Source organism: Anomaloglossus baeobatrachus, chromosome 2 (genome assembly GCF_048569485.1).
Source record: "Anomaloglossus baeobatrachus isolate aAnoBae1 chromosome 2, aAnoBae1.hap1, whole genome shotgun sequence".
In the NCBI taxonomy this organism is placed as follows: domain Eukaryota; kingdom Metazoa; phylum Chordata; class Amphibia; order Anura; family Aromobatidae; genus Anomaloglossus; species Anomaloglossus baeobatrachus.
Genome location: NC_134354.1, coordinates 764,842,157 through 764,858,345, shown reverse-complemented (window position 1 = coordinate 764,858,345; position 16,189 = coordinate 764,842,157). Strand labels below are relative to the sequence as shown.

Below are 16,189 nucleotides of genomic sequence, written 5' to 3'. Positions count from 1 at the left end.
ACCAATACCAGTGATTAACTGCAGCAGGTAACATCACCGCTGCAGCCGATCACTGCTTATGTAGAGTATATGAGCTGCTGAGCTCAGTGACAACTGGCACTGGATCAGAAGAGGGTGAGTAATATCGCAGTTTGTTATTTGACAAGTATGCTTTCTTTTGGGGACCACTTAAAGTGTAAAACCCCTTTAAGGATTCAAACATATAGGCCCCCCAAAAAAAGACAGGTTTCCTTTTTTCGGTCATGGGATTCTACCTGTTCATGGAGGTCATCATCTGGGCATCAGTCACGCTGTCAGCGTTGGCCAAATTTCGCACAATGCCTTCCATGAGCTGGAGGGGTACGTACTGCACCACGCTGGCCAGGGCGTTGGAGGGCGTCTCCGACTCATCTAGAAAACCCCAAAGTCAGGCTTAGAATAAACAAAAAACAGCTACAAACAATGATTTGATAAAATAATTGGTCAAAAAGACAAGCAAACTGAGGCGGTCATCCAGAAAAGAGGTTTTCCCTGCCCTTTTGGGGAATTTGGGATTAATAAAGAGTGTCTCTCTCTGGAGGACCCGTCCTCTCCCCGGTCACACAGAAAACCCATTGAGATGAATGGACAATGTGCAATACTCCATTTCACCTGTGCTGTAGGAAAACCGAAGTTATATTGCTAGATTTGGGCGTCATGATGGCTCAGTGGTTAGCACTGCAGTCTTGTGGTTGCTCAGTGGTTAGCACTGCAGCCTTGCAGCGCTGGGGTCCTGGGTTCTAGTCCCACTAAGGACAACATCTGCAAGGAGTTGGTATGTTCTCCCCATGTTTGCATGGGTTTCCTCCAGGTACTTTGTTTTCCTCCCACACTCCAAAACATACTGATAGGGAATTTAGATTGTGAGCCCCAATGGGGATAGTGTTCCTGATGTATGTAAAGCGCTGTGGAATTAATAGCGCTATATAAGTGAATAAATATTATATTCTGAGATTGCCTACAGGCAGTTGGCAGCGCTTAACCAATAAACCCTTTTAGTTCTTGCAGCTTAGTTTTAATGGCAGAGGAACCCCTTCACTCTGCTGGGAATTAATAAACTATGTGGGGGATTTTAATTAAAAATTCACAAAAAAACCAGCGCTAGATGGGTTTTTATAATTTTTATTATTTAAGGATGCTCACCACCATAAATGCTATCCTTGTTCCAAGACAGAATATTTAGTAATATACAATGCACTAGATATTAATAAGACCAATGAACACATAAAATAAATTGAATTGCTGAAAGGTGATAGCAATATTCACAATAAACTAATTCTAAATAATCTGTTGTAATGCCCCGGCCGGTGGCGTACAACCTGTTTGATTAGTATATTAGATTAGTATAATAAAATAAAATATACCATACCAGCCCCCGATTGACTTAGAGGCTTAGATTGCAATCAATACAAACTTGCGATGTTATATTTGCCCCCAGGACCTGGGGGAAAAAACGTCCTCCAAACAGTCTGAGCGTGATAATCCCCGGTTCGCAGTGTAGTATCAGCAGGGTTTTTTTTCCCCGCAGTAAATAGACCGGGATTTTCCGTAGATTTAATTTGCTGCACGTTCCGTCTTAGGCTGGAGCCATTGCAGATACAGGATTGACCTGTCAGACTTCCAGGGCAGGCGATATGGAACCAGTGGCCGTAGTTGGTGCTGGCTCTAGAGGAGATGTAGTAAACCAGCGTCCCTCTTTAGCGGAGCCTTTAGAACACTTCACGATGCCACAGGTAAACGATCCTGTATGATCCCAATTGTGCTTCCAAAACAAACAGTGCAGAGCCACTGGAAGCACCGATGTGTGCTGGCTTCAGACAAGGATAAAGTCAATGGTAACCTCTCCACCTCTCCAGCGGGCAGTCCGGACAGGATCAGGACTCTGCTTTGTCTATCTCACCTGTGCGGTGATATTTTGCTAAGTAACTTCTCCCTCGTGTGGACTCAGTCAGCCCATACAGGACACTGTAAAAAAACCCTGCTGATACTACACTGCGAACCGGGGATTATCACGCTCAGACTGTTTGGAGGACGTTTTTTCCCCCAGGTCCTGGGGGCAAATATAACATCGCAAGTTTGTATTGATTGCAATCTAAGCCTCTAAGTCAATCGGGGGCTGGTATGGTATATTTTATTTTATTATACTAATCTAATATACTAATCAAACAGGTTGTACGCCACCGGCCGGGGCATTACAACAGATTATTTAGAATTAATTTATTGTGAATATTGCTATCACCTTTCAGCAATTCAATTTATTTTATGTGTTCATTGGTCTTATTAATATCTAGTGCATTGTATATTACTAAATATTCTGTCTTGGAACAAGGATAGCATTTATGGTGGTGAGCATCCTTAAATAATAAAAAATATAAAAACCCATCTAGCGCTGGTTTTTTTGTGGATTTTTAATTAAAATCCCCCACATAGTTGAATAAATATTATATTATTATTATTTCCCCACATTTCGCTGGGGGGTCAAACAGGACGACAACGTTCCCTAAATTCTCCCTTTCCAATATGGACCCCTGGGCTTGAGGTGGCAATACAGAGGAGGATGGTGACCTGTTACCTTTGGATAAGTAGTTGCTAATTGAGGGGGTCGTTCCAGGGTTGTTTGGTTGAAAATGAGGCCTGGAGCAACAAGAAAAAAAAATCTTGCCATATACAGAGACCATATAATACTGCCCATAGCTGAGCCTAAATAACATTGCTAATTTACAGCCCACATACTCTTACAGTGGACCTGGCCTTACTATATCATGGACTGTCTGTACTATAACCCCCCCCTCCCCCCCCCCCCCCCCAGCCCCCCCAACCACCCCGCACCTGGTCCTCGTTGCTATACTAGAGCACCCCCAACCTGTCACTATATGAAGGACCCCCCCCCCCCCCCCCTCCCCCCAAGGACCCTATATGAAGGACCCAGTCTGTTGTTATATAGAGCACCCAATCAGTCACTATATGAAGGATCTGGTCTGTTGCTGTATAGAGGACCCAACCTGTCACTATATGAAGGATCTGGTGGCCTGTTGCATATAGATGACCTGGTCTGTCACTATATGGAGGACCCAATCTGTTGCTAAATAGAGGACTCAACCTGTCATATGAAGGATCTGGTCTGTTGCTATATAGAGGACCTGGCCTGTTGCTGTCACTACATGAAGGATCTCGTCTGTTGCTATATAGAGGACCTGGCCTGTTGCTGTCACTACATGAAGGATCTGGTCTGTTGCTTTATAGAGGACTTGGAATGTCACTATACAGAGCCCCTAATATGTTATAGAGGACCCAACCTGTCACTATATGTAGGATCTGGTCTCTATTGCTATATAAGGGACTCGGCTGTCACTATATGAATTATCTGAGCTTTCGCTATTTAAAAGACCCGGCCTGTCACTACACAGAGGACCCAGTCTGTTGCTATATAGAGGACCCAACCTGTCACAATACAGAGGACCCAGTTTGATGCTACATAGAGGACCAAACTTGTCACTCTATGAAGGATCTGGTCTGTTGCTATTTAGAGAAACTGGCCTGTGCCTATACAGAGGACCCTGTCTCTTGCTATATAGAGGACCCAACTTGTCACTATATGAAGGATCCGATCTGTTGCTATAGAGAGGACACAACTTGTGACATACATATGAAGGATCTGGACCCAATCTCTCACTATACGCATGACTCGGTCTATCCCTCTATAGAAGGTCCAACCTGTCACTATATGGAGGACCCCATCTATCGCTATATAGAGGATCCAACCTCTCACTTGTGCTCAAAATTTAACATACCCCGGCAGATTTTTTGCTTTCTGGGCTTTTTTCAGACAATATGAATGATAACACACAATCTTTTTTTCCACTCGTGGTTAGTGGTTGGATGAAGCCATTTATTGTCATCTACTGTGTTTTCTCTTTTTAAATCATAATGACAACCGAAAACATCCAAATGACCCTGATCAAAAGTTCACACACCCCAGTTCTTAATACTGTGTATTGCCCCCTCTAACATCAATGACAGCTTGAAGTCTTGTGGTAGTTGTGGATGAGGCTCTTTATTTCCTCAGATGGTAAAGCTGCCCATTCTTCTTGGCGCCTCCAGTTCCTGTAAATTCCTGGGCTTTCTTGCATGAACTGCGAGCTTGAGTTATCCTCAGAGTGGCTCAATGACATTGAGGTAAGGAGACTGAAATGGCCACTCCAGAACGTTCACTTTGTTCTGCTGTAACCAATGACAGGTCGACTTGGCCTTGTGTTTTGGATCGTTGTCATGTTGGAACGTCAAATTACGTCCTATGCGCAGCTTCCAGGCTGATAAGTGCAAATTTGCCTCCAGTATTTGCTGATAACATGCTGCATTCATCTTTCCTTCAACCTTGACCAAGTTTTCTGTGCCTTTGTAGCTCACACATCCCCACATCATCAGCCATCCACCTCCATGCTTTACCGTAGGAATGGTGTTCCTTTCATTATAGGTCTTGTTGACCCCTCTCCACATGTAACGTTTATGGTTGTGGCCAAAAAGTTTGATTTTGGTCTCATCACTCCAAATTACCTTGTTCTAGAATTTTTGAGGCTTGTCTCTGTGCTACTTGGCGTACTGTAGGCGAGATACTTTGTGGCATTTGTGCAGTAATTGCTTTCTTCTGGCGACTCGACCATGCAACTAATTATTCTTCAAGTGCCTCCTTATTGTGTATCTTGAAACAGCCACACCACTAGTTTTCAGTGAGTACTGTATTTCAGCGGATGTTATTTGTGGGTTTTTCTTTGCATCCGAAAAATTTTCCTGGCAGTTGTGGCCAAAATTTTTGTTTGTCTACCTAATTGTGGTTTGGCTATTATAGAGTCCCCGATTTTCCATTTATTAATCACAGTTTGAACGCTGCTGACTAGCATTATCAATTTCTTGGATATCTTTTTGTATCCCTTTCCTGGTTTATACAGTTCAACTATCTTTTCCCATAGATTCGTTGACAATTCTTTTGCTTTCCCCATGACTCACAATCCAGAAACGTCAGTGACTGGATGAAAGATGCATGAGTCTGTCTGGATTCCAGAAACTCACTCAGCTTTTATGGGGACCACGGGGGAACACTATTCTCCTTAAGGAGACTTTGCAAGCCAGTCTGGCTGCCAGGTAAGGGGACTTATAGCTGCAATGCCCCTAAAATTCCACGGGGGAACACTATTCTCCTTAAGGAGACTTTGCAAGCCAGTCTGGCTGCCAGGTAAGGGGACTTATAGCTGCAATGCCCCTCTGGGAAATATTCAAATTGTCTCTCCAGTAAAGGAGACAAACTCTAGCACAGCGCCACCTATTGGAAGTAGCGATCCTAAAAGTCACAAGTGGATTTTTGACAATCCTTTGCAATATGACTCAGGATATATAAGCCAGATCAGAATCCCAATTTGCAGACACGGTGTTTCGGGGTGCTTGCCCCTCGTCAGTGCAAAGTATGGGGGTGTCTGATCTGGCTCATGAGAAAGCTATGTGGGGACCACGGGGGAACACTATTCTCCTTAAGGAGACTTTGCAAGCCAGTCTGGCTGCCAGGTAAGGGGACTTATAGCTGCAATGCCCCTAAAATTCCACGGGGGAACACTATTCTCCTTAAGGAGACTTTGCAAGCCAGTCTGGCTGCCAGGTAAGGGGACTTATAGCTGCAATGCCCCTCTGGGAAATATTCAAATTGTCTCTCCAGTAAAGGAGACAAACTCTAGCACAGCGCCACCTATTGGAAGTAGCGATCCTAAAAGTCACAAGTGGATTTTTGACAATCCTTTGCAATATGACTCAGGATATATAAGCCAGATCAGAATCCCAATTTGCAGACACGGTGTTTCGGGGTGCTTGCCCCTCGTCAGTGCAAAGTATGGGGGTGTCTGATCTGGCTCATGAGAAAGCTATGTGGGGACCACGGGGGAACACTATTCTCCTTAAGGAGACTTTGCAAGCCAGTCTGGCTGCCAGGTAAGGGGACTTATAGCTGCAATGCCCCTAAAATTCCACGGGGGAACACTATTCTCCTTAAGGAGACTTTGCAAGCCAGTCTGGCTGCCAGGTAAGGGGACTTATAGCTGCAATGCCCCTCTGGGAAATATTCAAATTGTCTCTCCAGTAAAGGAGACAAACTCTAGCACAGCGCCACCTATTGGAAGTAGCGATCCTAAAAGTCACAAGTGGATTTTTGACAATCCTTTGCAAAGGATTGCAAAAGTCTGGCTTGCAAAGTCTCCTTAAGGAGAATAGTGTTCCCCCGTGGAATTTTAGGGGCATTGCAGCTATAAGTCCCCTTACCTGGCAGCCAGACTGGCTTGCAAAGTCTCCTTAAGGAGAATAGTGTTCCCCCCGTGGTCCCCACATAGCTTTCTCATGAGCCAGATCAGACACCCCCATACTTTGCACTGACGAGGGGCAAGCACCCCGAAACACCGTGTCTGCAAATTGGGATTCTGATCTGGCTTATATATCCTGAGTCATATTGCAAAGGATTGTCAAAAATCCACTTGTGACTTTTAGGATCGCTACTTCCAATAGGTGGCGCTGTGCTAGAGTTTGTCTCCTTTACTGGAGAGACAATTTGAATATTTCCCAGAGGGGCATTGCAGCTATAAGTCCCCTTACCTGGCAGCCAGACTGGCTTGCAAAGTCTCCTTAAGGAGAATAGTGTTCCCCCGTGGAATTTTAGGGGCATTGCAGCTATAAGTCCCCTTACCTGGCAGCCAGACTGGCTTGCAAAGTCTCCTTAAGGAGAATAGTGTTCCCCCGTGGTCCCCACATAGCTTTCTCATGAGCCAGATCAGACACCCCCATACTTTGCACTGACGAGGGGCAAGCACCCCGAAACACCGTGTCTGCAAATTGGGATTCTGATCTGGCTTATATATCCTGAGTCATATTGCAAAGGATTGTCAAAAATCCACTTGTGACTTTTAGGATCGCTACTTCCAATAGGTGGCGCTGTGCTAGAGTTTGTCTCCTTTACTGGAGAGACAATTTCAGCTTTTATGCACACACTGATTACAAGCAAACAGGTCACAGGTGAGGATGCTACCTTTATGTTACCTTGTGTGCATGTTATCAGGCCAAAATCACCAGGGTATGTGAACTTTTGATCAGGGTCATTTGGATGTTTTTTGGTTGTCATTATGATTTGCATCCCAAACAATTTTACTGGCATTTGTGGCCAAAATTTTTGTTTGTCTACCTGATCATGGTTTGGTTTTTACAGAGCCCTTGATTTTCCATTTGTTAATCACAGTGTGAACACTGCTGACTGTCATTATCAATTCTTTGGATATCTTTTTGTATCCCTTTCCTGTTTTATACAGTTCAACTATCTTTTCCCGTAGATCCATTGACACTTCTTTTGCTTTCCCCATGACTCACAATCCAGAAACGTCAGTGACTGAATGAAAGATGCATGAGTCTGTCTAGATCCCAGAAACTCACTCAGCTTTTATGCACACACTGATTACAAGCAAACAGGTCACAGGTGAGGATGCTACCTTTATGTTACCTTGTGTGCATGTTATCAGACCAAAATCACCAGGGTATATGAACTTTTGATCAGGGTCATTTGGATGTTTTTTGGTTGTCATTATGATTTAAAAAGAGAAAACACAGTGGTCTGACAATGCGTATCTTCACCCAACCACTAACCATGAGTGGAATTTTTTTTTTATGTTATCATTCATATTATTCTCTTAAAAAAAGGCCAAGAAAGCAAAAAAAAAATCTGCCGGGGTATGTAAACGTTTCAGCACAACTGTATGTGGAGATCCTGGTCTATTGCCTATATAGAGGAACCAAGCTGTTCCTATATGGAGAACGCAGCTTGTCCAATTTTCCATCCTTTTATCCAACCTTCTTACCTGTTAGAGAGATAATAGCGAATACCTCCTTGAGGGACGGAAGGACCAGAGATGTCTGAAGCCTCCAGATACTTTGCAGAAGGGCACTGACTCTGTTCACCTGGTCAAGAAACTGTAGGATGCCTTCCTCGCCCTCGGAATGACAGTGGAACTGCCCGATGCACCGTACCAGCTGCTGGCAGAACAAGAGCTGGTGGCTCCCATCCGGAATACATTGTGGGTGTGAGGTCAAGAGTTTGCTGACCCTCACGCAGATCTTAAGACTTGGTCTTTCGCAGACAATCCGGAGGAATTCTACCCTCAAGAGCCTGAATATCTCCTGGGTGGAAGGTTTGTCCAACACGAACTGTAAGCCAAGATGTAAGTATTCTAAGATATAGACATGTCTCTTTCCCAGTGGCCCGTATCCTTCCTGAAGAAGACTCATTATGAAGCTAACGTTGAAAAATTCTGAAAATTCTTCTTGGTGGTACCTGCCATAGACTTCAAGGACTTCTCTGGCCGTTTCCCTAGCGAAATGGGATTCGCCCAAAAAGAAGAGCTTGGTGGAAAGGTCTAACATGGAGCAGCATTGCTCGGTGTCAATAGGCTGCTTGGAAGCTTCGATTACGCGTCGTGCCAAGCTCTGCTTGACATACATAGGGTAAGAAGACTGCATGACGGCTTCTAATATCTTATCCATGGCTAGGATTTCTTTCAGGGGTTGCAATCGCCCACTTTTATGGAGGAACCATCAACAGAAGAGCTGGAATGGAATCAGAGAACAACAATTACACCAAACATCAGGTAATTTGTGGCCAAAGTCACTGGGTAGCCCTAGAACAGTGCAAAATTAAAGGGGGCACCCATTACATGTGCCCTGAACGCTGAGGCCTAAATTTCTGCCACAGATTGGTCAAAAATGATGGAAAACCCACAAGTTGGAGTAAATGGACATCCAGTAACCACAGAGGAGAGTTACTCTGAGTGTCAATGTAGTATCTCTATAGTGCTCATAGTATGAGTAGTGTGTCTTTACTGTATATACAGTGTATATAGTGTATATAATGTACATTGTGTAGTGAACGTAGCATGGGTGTATGGCATATGTAATGTGCATGGAGTCTGTGTAGTATGGGTGTGTGACGCCCTGGCCTATCAGGTCGACACAGGGTATTGTGCAATCTGCCCTCCTGTGCAATATCCACCTCCTCCTTGGTTACGGGTCCCTAACCAATGGTGTTGCCAAAACCAGCTAATCAAAATATTAGGAACACTCTGCACGACACCCACCAGACACACCAGTGGACGGCCTGAGTGGAATAGGGTCGCCCACTTGGGGGGTTGGTAAGGGGAGGTCAGGAGTGTCAGGGGTAGGTCAGTGTAGTGTTGGAAGTGAAGGAGAGAGGAGGTCAGGAGCTGGGCTCCTTGGAAGTACTAGGTAGCAGACGGTGGTCTGGGCCTAGTAGGAGCTGGATCCCCGGTCGCAGGGGATCGTGTCAAGGGGCACGAAACTGCCGAACAGGGCAGCCGGCGGCCTTGAGCCATCTCCGGGCAGGGGCCAGGGCACGACGGGGTACGTGGACCCTAGGCCGGGAAGTAGCTTCACGCGTCCTGGTAATTGACCCGACGAGGACGAGGCCTTCAAGACTCGCCCTCCACCCGCTCCAAAATCGGGGTACTAGCGCAACGAGGGGGATAGGACTTTCCCAATACACAGTCCAGAAAATCCCAAGCATGAACCCTGAGAGCAAGCTCACTCCATTAGCCATACGGGTAAGCGGGACCCGACTAGTTCTATACTACAGGGGCCAACCAGTAAAGACAATGCCAAGGAAAAGGTCACACGCTAATGTCGCAGGCGGAGGAGGGGACGCTGCGCTCACCCACTGCTCGGGTCCGGCTGCTGCTGCTGCTCGGTGGCGGCTCGAGCGGTGGGCTGGATCCCGGGGACTCGAGCAGCGTTCCTCGCCCGTGAGTGAAAGGGGGCGGTGTGGTTTGGGGATATTGTCCGTGACACCACCCACGGTTGTAGTGAGGTTGTGACACCACTGCTGCTCTGGACGGGGATCCCGGGAGCGATGACAGGGAGCAGCTTGGATGTTAGTTCTCCCCTCCGTGGGTAGGGGGGTTGGTTGTCCCGGGGCCCCGGTGAGGGTTAGGGATGACAGGCGGGTTACGGGGCCTGGTGAGGTGCAGGGTCGCGGGGGCAGCGCTGTACTCACTCAGCCAATGAATAATGCAAAGTCTCCGGTAAAACAAACGGCTGGATGGACAGGTCCCACAGGCGGCTGCGGTTGTTCTCCACCCGGTAGGTTGATGGTGACTGCCTTTCCCTGCACCTGTGTTGTGTTTACGGTTCCAATGGCTTCCCACCGGTAACCCGCTCCCCAGCTTGGATGGATGCCGAGGGAGCCCCTTTTGCCTTTTGCCCGCAGGCTCTGGCCCTGGGAACTGTAGCCTTGGCGGTGACTGTGTTTCCCTTTACGGTTTGAGCTGTTGCCTTCAATCGGGTCCTGACTGCTGGGAAACCCCGGAGGTTCCCTTCGCTAATGGATTTGACTGGTTTTACGGCAACTCCTAGCCTGGTCGGGGTCCGTAAGCCCTGCCGAATGGTGCTGGCTTCTCTTCGCTCCCCGATCCGGTACCGTCGGGCCACCGCCCGTCCCCGGTCCTTACGGTTCGCTCCAATCAGCCTCTCCTGCAGACAGTCACCACCGTCTGCCAACCTTGCTGTATGTGCCCGGGCCACACTCCCGGACACAGTCAGTCTCCCCTCCTGCCACTTCACTCTCTAAAACTAATCTGATCTGACTCCTTTTCCCGCCTCCAGGACTGTGAACTCCTCGGTGGGCGGGGCCAACCGCCTGGCCCACCCCCTGGTGTGGACATCAGCCCCTGGAGGGAGGCAACAAGGATTTGTGTTTGACCTAGATGTGCCTAGCCGGGGTGTGGGGTGTGTTGTTACAGTACCTGTGACGTCCTGGCTTGTCCAGGGTGCCACACTAACAAGCAACACCATCGGACACAGGACCCCAGCGTGCTCCCTCCTTGCTGCAGTGGTGCTCAGAATTTCGGTTTACAAGTTGCCGGTGTCAGCGTTATTGGACTGAGTGACTTCCACGCTACCCACAGAGGGGTTAAACACCTTACTGCCTTCCCATCGTCACCGGGTGCTCGTTACAGCAGCGGTGGTATCTCACCTTACCATACACCGTGGGTGGCGTCACGAACTCTAACCACAAAATCCCCTGTAAATACCCCCCTTTTATTTCAGGTGTCCGGAGACCCCTCAAGCCACCGTGGATCCGGATCCAAGCAGCAGTCCGGCTGCTGGCGCTGGGGCGGTACATATGCAGCGTGTACAGTTTATATAGTGTGTGTAGTGTGTTTGTGCAGTGTGTGGTGAATGTAGTGTGTGGAGTGTGTAGCATATAATACAGTTAGGTCCAGAAATATTTGGACAGTGACACAATTTTCGCGAGTTGGGCTCTGCATGCCACCACATTGGATTTGAAATGAAACCTCTACAACAGAATTCAAGTGCAGATTGTAACGTTTAATTTGAAGGTTTGAACAAAAATATCTGATAGAAATTGTAGGAATTGTGCACATTTCTTTACAAACACTCCACATTTTAGGAGGTCAAAAGTAATTGGACAAATAAACCAAACCCAAACAAAATATTTTTATTTTCAATATTTTGTTGAGAATCCTTTGGAGGCAATCACTGCCTTAAGTCTGGAACCCATGGACATCACCAAACGCTGGGTTTCCTCCTTCTTAATGCTTTGCCAGGCCTTTACAGCCGCAGCCTTCAGGTCTTGCTTGTTTGTGGGTCTTTCCGTCTTAAGTCTGGATTTGAGCAAGTGAAATGCATGCTCAATTGGGTTAAGATCTGGTGATTGACTTGGCCATTGCAGAATGTTCCACTTTTTTGCACTCATGAACTCCTGGGTAGCTTTGGCTGTATGCTTGGGGTCATTGTCCATCTGTACTATGAAGCGCCGTCCGATCAACTTTGCGGCATTTGGCTGAATCTGGGCTGAAAGTATATCCTGGTACACTTCAGAATTCATCCGGCTACTCTTGTCTGCTGTTATGTCATCAATAAACACAAGTGACCCAGTGCCATTGAAAGCCATGCATGCCCATGCCATCACGTTGCCTCCACCATGTTTTACAGAGGATGTGGTGTGCCTTGGATCATGTGCCGTTCCCTTTCTTCTCCAAACTTTTTTCTTCCCATCATTCTGGTACAGGTTGATCCTTGTCTCATCTGTCCATAGAATACTTTTCCAGAACTGAGCTGGCTTCATGAGGTGTTTTTCAGCAAATTTAACTCTGGCCTGTCTATTTTTGGAATTGATGAATGGTTTGCATCTAGATGTGAACCCTTTGTATTTACTTTCATGGAGTCTTCTCTTTACTGTTGACTTAGAGACAGATACACCTACTTCACTGAGAGTGTTCTGGACTTCAGTTGATGTTGTGAACGGGTTCTTCTTCACCAAAGAAAGTATGCGGCGATCATCCACCACTGTTGTCATCCGTGGACGCCCAGGCCTTTTTGAGTTCCCAAGCTCACCAGTCAATTCCTTTTTTCTCAGAATGTACCCGACTGTTGATTTTGCTACTCCAAGCATGTCTGCTATCTCTCTGATGGATTTTTTCTTTTTTTTCAGCCTCAGGATGTTCTGCTTCACCTCAATTGAGAGTTCCTTAGACCGCATGTTGTCTGGTCACAGCAACAGCTTCCAAATGCAAAACCACACACCTGTAATCAACCCCAGACCTTTTAACTACTTCATTGATTACAGGTTAACGAGGGAGACGCCTTCAGAGTTAATTACAGCCCTTAGAGTCCCTTGTCCAATTACTTTTGGTCCCTTGAAAAAGAGGAGGCTATGCATTACAGAGCTATGATTCCTAAACCCTTTCTCCGATTTGGATGTGAAAACTCTCATATTGCAGCTGGGAGTGTGCACTTTCAGCCCATATTATATATATAATTGTATTTCTGAACATGTTTTTGTAAACAGCTAAAATAACAAAACTTGTGTCACTGTCCAAATATTTCTGGACCTAACTGTACATGTAGTGGAGTGTGTGTAGTGTGGGTGCAGTCTACGTGGTGTGTGTGTTGCTTGTGTAATATATGCAGTGTATGAATTGTGTTTGGCGTACAGTTAGGTCCAGAAATATTTGGACAGTGACACAAGTTTTGCTATTTTAGGGAAGATGGTTAAAATTGATGGGAAGATGGATGGAGCCAAATACAGGACCATTCTTGAAGAAAACCTGTTTGAGTCTGCAAAAGACCTGAGACTGGGACGGAGATTTGTCTTCCAACAAGACAATGATCCCAAACATAAAGCAAAATCTACAATGGAATGGTTCACAAATAAACGTATCCAGGTGTTAGAATGGCCAAGTCACAGTCCAGACCTGAACCCAATCGAGAATCTGTGGAAAGAGCTGAAAACTGCTGTTCACAAACGCCTCCATCCAACCTCACTCAGCTCCAGCTGTTTACAAAGGAAGAATGGGCGAGAATTTCAGTCTCTCAATCTGAAAAACTGATAGACACATACCCCAAGAGACTGCAGCTGTAATCGCAGCAAAAGGGGGCGCTACAAAGTATTAACTTAAAGGGGGTGAATAATATTGCACGCCCCAATTTTCAGTTTATAAAAGTTTAAAATAAGCAATAAATATCGTTCACCTTCAAAATTGTGTCACTTGTTGTTGATTCTTCACCAGAACATTAACATTTTTATCTTTATGTTTGAAGCCTGAAATGTGGGAAAAGGTTGAAAAATTCAAGGGGGCCGAATACTTTCGCAAGGCACTGTATATAGTGTGTGTAGTATAGAAAGTGTGTGTAGTGTATGTACAGTGTATATGTACTCTCTGTAGTGTATGTATAGTGTATATGTATTCTCTCTAGTGTGTAGCGTATATATGGTATATTCAGTGTTTGTAGTCTATGTTGCATGTGTGTAATGTATGTACAGTGGGGAAAATAAGTGTTTGAACCCTTGCTGATTTTGTAAGTTTGCCCACTGACAAAGACATGAACAGTCTATAATTTTAAGGGTCGGTTTATTTTAACATTGAGAGCTAGAATATCCAAAATAAAATCCAGAAAATCACATTGAATAAATTATATACATTTATTTGAATTTTGCAGAGAGAAATAAGTATTTGATCCCTCTGCCAAACAAGACTTAATAATGGTGGCAAAACCCTTGTTGGCCGCCCAGCAGTCAGATGTTTTTGTAGTTGATGATGAGGTTTGCGCATATGTCAGGAGGAATTTTGCTCCTCTCCTCTTTCCAGATCGTCTCTAAATCATTAATATTTTGAAGCTGAGCCTCAGCTATTCCATAGGTTTTCTATGGGTTTAAGGTCTGGAGACTGGCTAGGCCACTCCATGACTTTAATGTGTTTCTTTTTGAGACACTCCTTTGTTACCTTGGCTGTATGTTTTGGGTCATTGTCATGCTGGAAGACCCAGCCACAATCCATTTTTAATGTCTTTGCAGAGGGAAGGAGGTTGTCACTCAGGATTTTACGGTACATGGTTCATCCATTGTCCTATTGATGTGGTGAAGTACTCCTGTGCCCCTAGCAGAGAAACACTCCCAAAACATAATGTATCCACCTCCATGCTTGACAGTGGGGATGGTGTTCCCTCACTGAATAGTGTATATGTATTTAGTGTGTATAATGTATGAAGTATATTTATTGTGTAGTCAGTGTGTATAGTGTATGTATATAATGTATGTATACTGCATGTGTACTACCTGTAGTGCTAGTAGCGTAAGTATAGGGTAAATAGTGTGTGTAATGTGTTTAGAGTATGGATAGTGTAGTGTATCCAGTATATATGTAGTATCTGTAGGACGTGTAGTGTAAGTATAGGGTATTCATAATAATAATAATTTTATTCATTTATATAGCACTATTAATTCCACAGCGCTTTACATACATTGGCAACACTGTCCCCATTGGGGCTCACAATCTAGAGTCCCTATCTGTATGTCTTTGGAGTGTGGGAGGAAACCGGAGAACCTGGAGGAAACCCACACAAACACCGGGAGAACATACAAACTCCTTGCAGATGTTGTCCTGAGTGGGACTAGAACCCAGGACCCCAGCACTGCAAGGCTGCAGTGCTAACCACTGAGCCACCGTGCCGCCCTGTGTATACAGTGTATACTGTATGTAGTGTATTTATCACATGTAAAGAATCAGGTCAATGTTAGCAAACTCCAAATTGGATTTATACAAGTGAAGAAACAGTCACCATCCGCCATGCCACCCGAGGTCCTGGCACTGTACACCACTGCAAACCCCGCCAGTCCTCCCTGCGCAGAGCTCGCCGCTCCGCACTGCTCAATCCTCCAATCATTGTGCACAATAATAACGGGGAATAATGAAGCAGATTATTCAAGGATCATGTTCCGCCTCAATGCATATTTAATGGATTATTGTTCTGGATCCAAAAATCTGATTTTGTTGCCATTAGTCTTACAGCTGCCTCTGTCTCCTCTTATGAGCCTCTTTTTCTTCTCCCCCAGGACTCTTGAAGTCCTACAATCTGGCCTGCTCAAGACACAATGGACTGACAGCTCACTGCGGGATCAGATAACAGCTGTTTATTGAAGTCTATGGAGAAGGGAAGGAGTGGAGTAAAGACAGTGGCACAAGCATACATAGAGAGTGCTGCTGCTGCTTTCTAGTATGTGTCTTATCTCAGTGCTGAGACTCCCATAGATCAGCTTGGGACCCTGGTAGTGAGCGTTCAGATTCATTGCTGTGCCGAACATAGCACAGACTCAGAAGCAGAGTGAGAGAGGGACAAACACATAGAGATGGTGCTGCTTTCTAGTAAGTGTTTATCTCACCCCTAGTGCAGAATTCACAGCTGCACTGCAAAGTACTGGTTAATGATGTGCTTCATGCACTGTCACATAGAGATTTTTGCAGGTATAACCAACTGTCATGGCAGCTACAGGATTTTTGGAAACTGCAGATTTTGGCACTCTGCCTGCTAACTTCTCTAAGGTCTGTGATCGGCGCAGGGAGATGTGGGCATTGACCCACAGTCTTATGCAGGCTAGCAAGAGTTATTCTCTGCTGGGCTGCTTGTTAGTCTCTTTAATCACATGCTGTGGGGGAGCCAGTCACATTCACTTGCCTCCTATATATGCTGGCTGGACTATTCCATTAATGCCAGCTATAGCTTGTCTACTGGACTTACTGGAGGTTGTTGTGCATTATTGTTGTTTGCAGTTGTGGTGTTAACC

The 16,189-nt window shown here is 45.6% G+C and overlaps 1 protein-coding gene across 1 annotated transcript in view; it reads right to left on the bottom strand.

Annotated features, from left to right (window-relative positions):
• Nucleotides 1-8,635, bottom strand: part of USP35 (ubiquitin specific peptidase 35) — a 58,630-nt gene extending 49,995 nt beyond the window's left edge. Inside the window, exons 1-2 of the mRNA XM_075337512.1 lie at nucleotides 7,896-8,635; nucleotides 255-390 (exon numbers count right to left, since the gene is read on the bottom strand). Coding sequence (XP_075193627.1) covers nucleotides 255-390; nucleotides 7,896-8,577 — 818 coding nt within the window. The 5' untranslated portion in view covers nucleotides 8,578-8,635. The remainder of the gene's footprint in view (nucleotides 1-254; nucleotides 391-7,895) is intronic.
• Nucleotides 8,636-16,189: the final 7,554 nt, after the last annotated feature.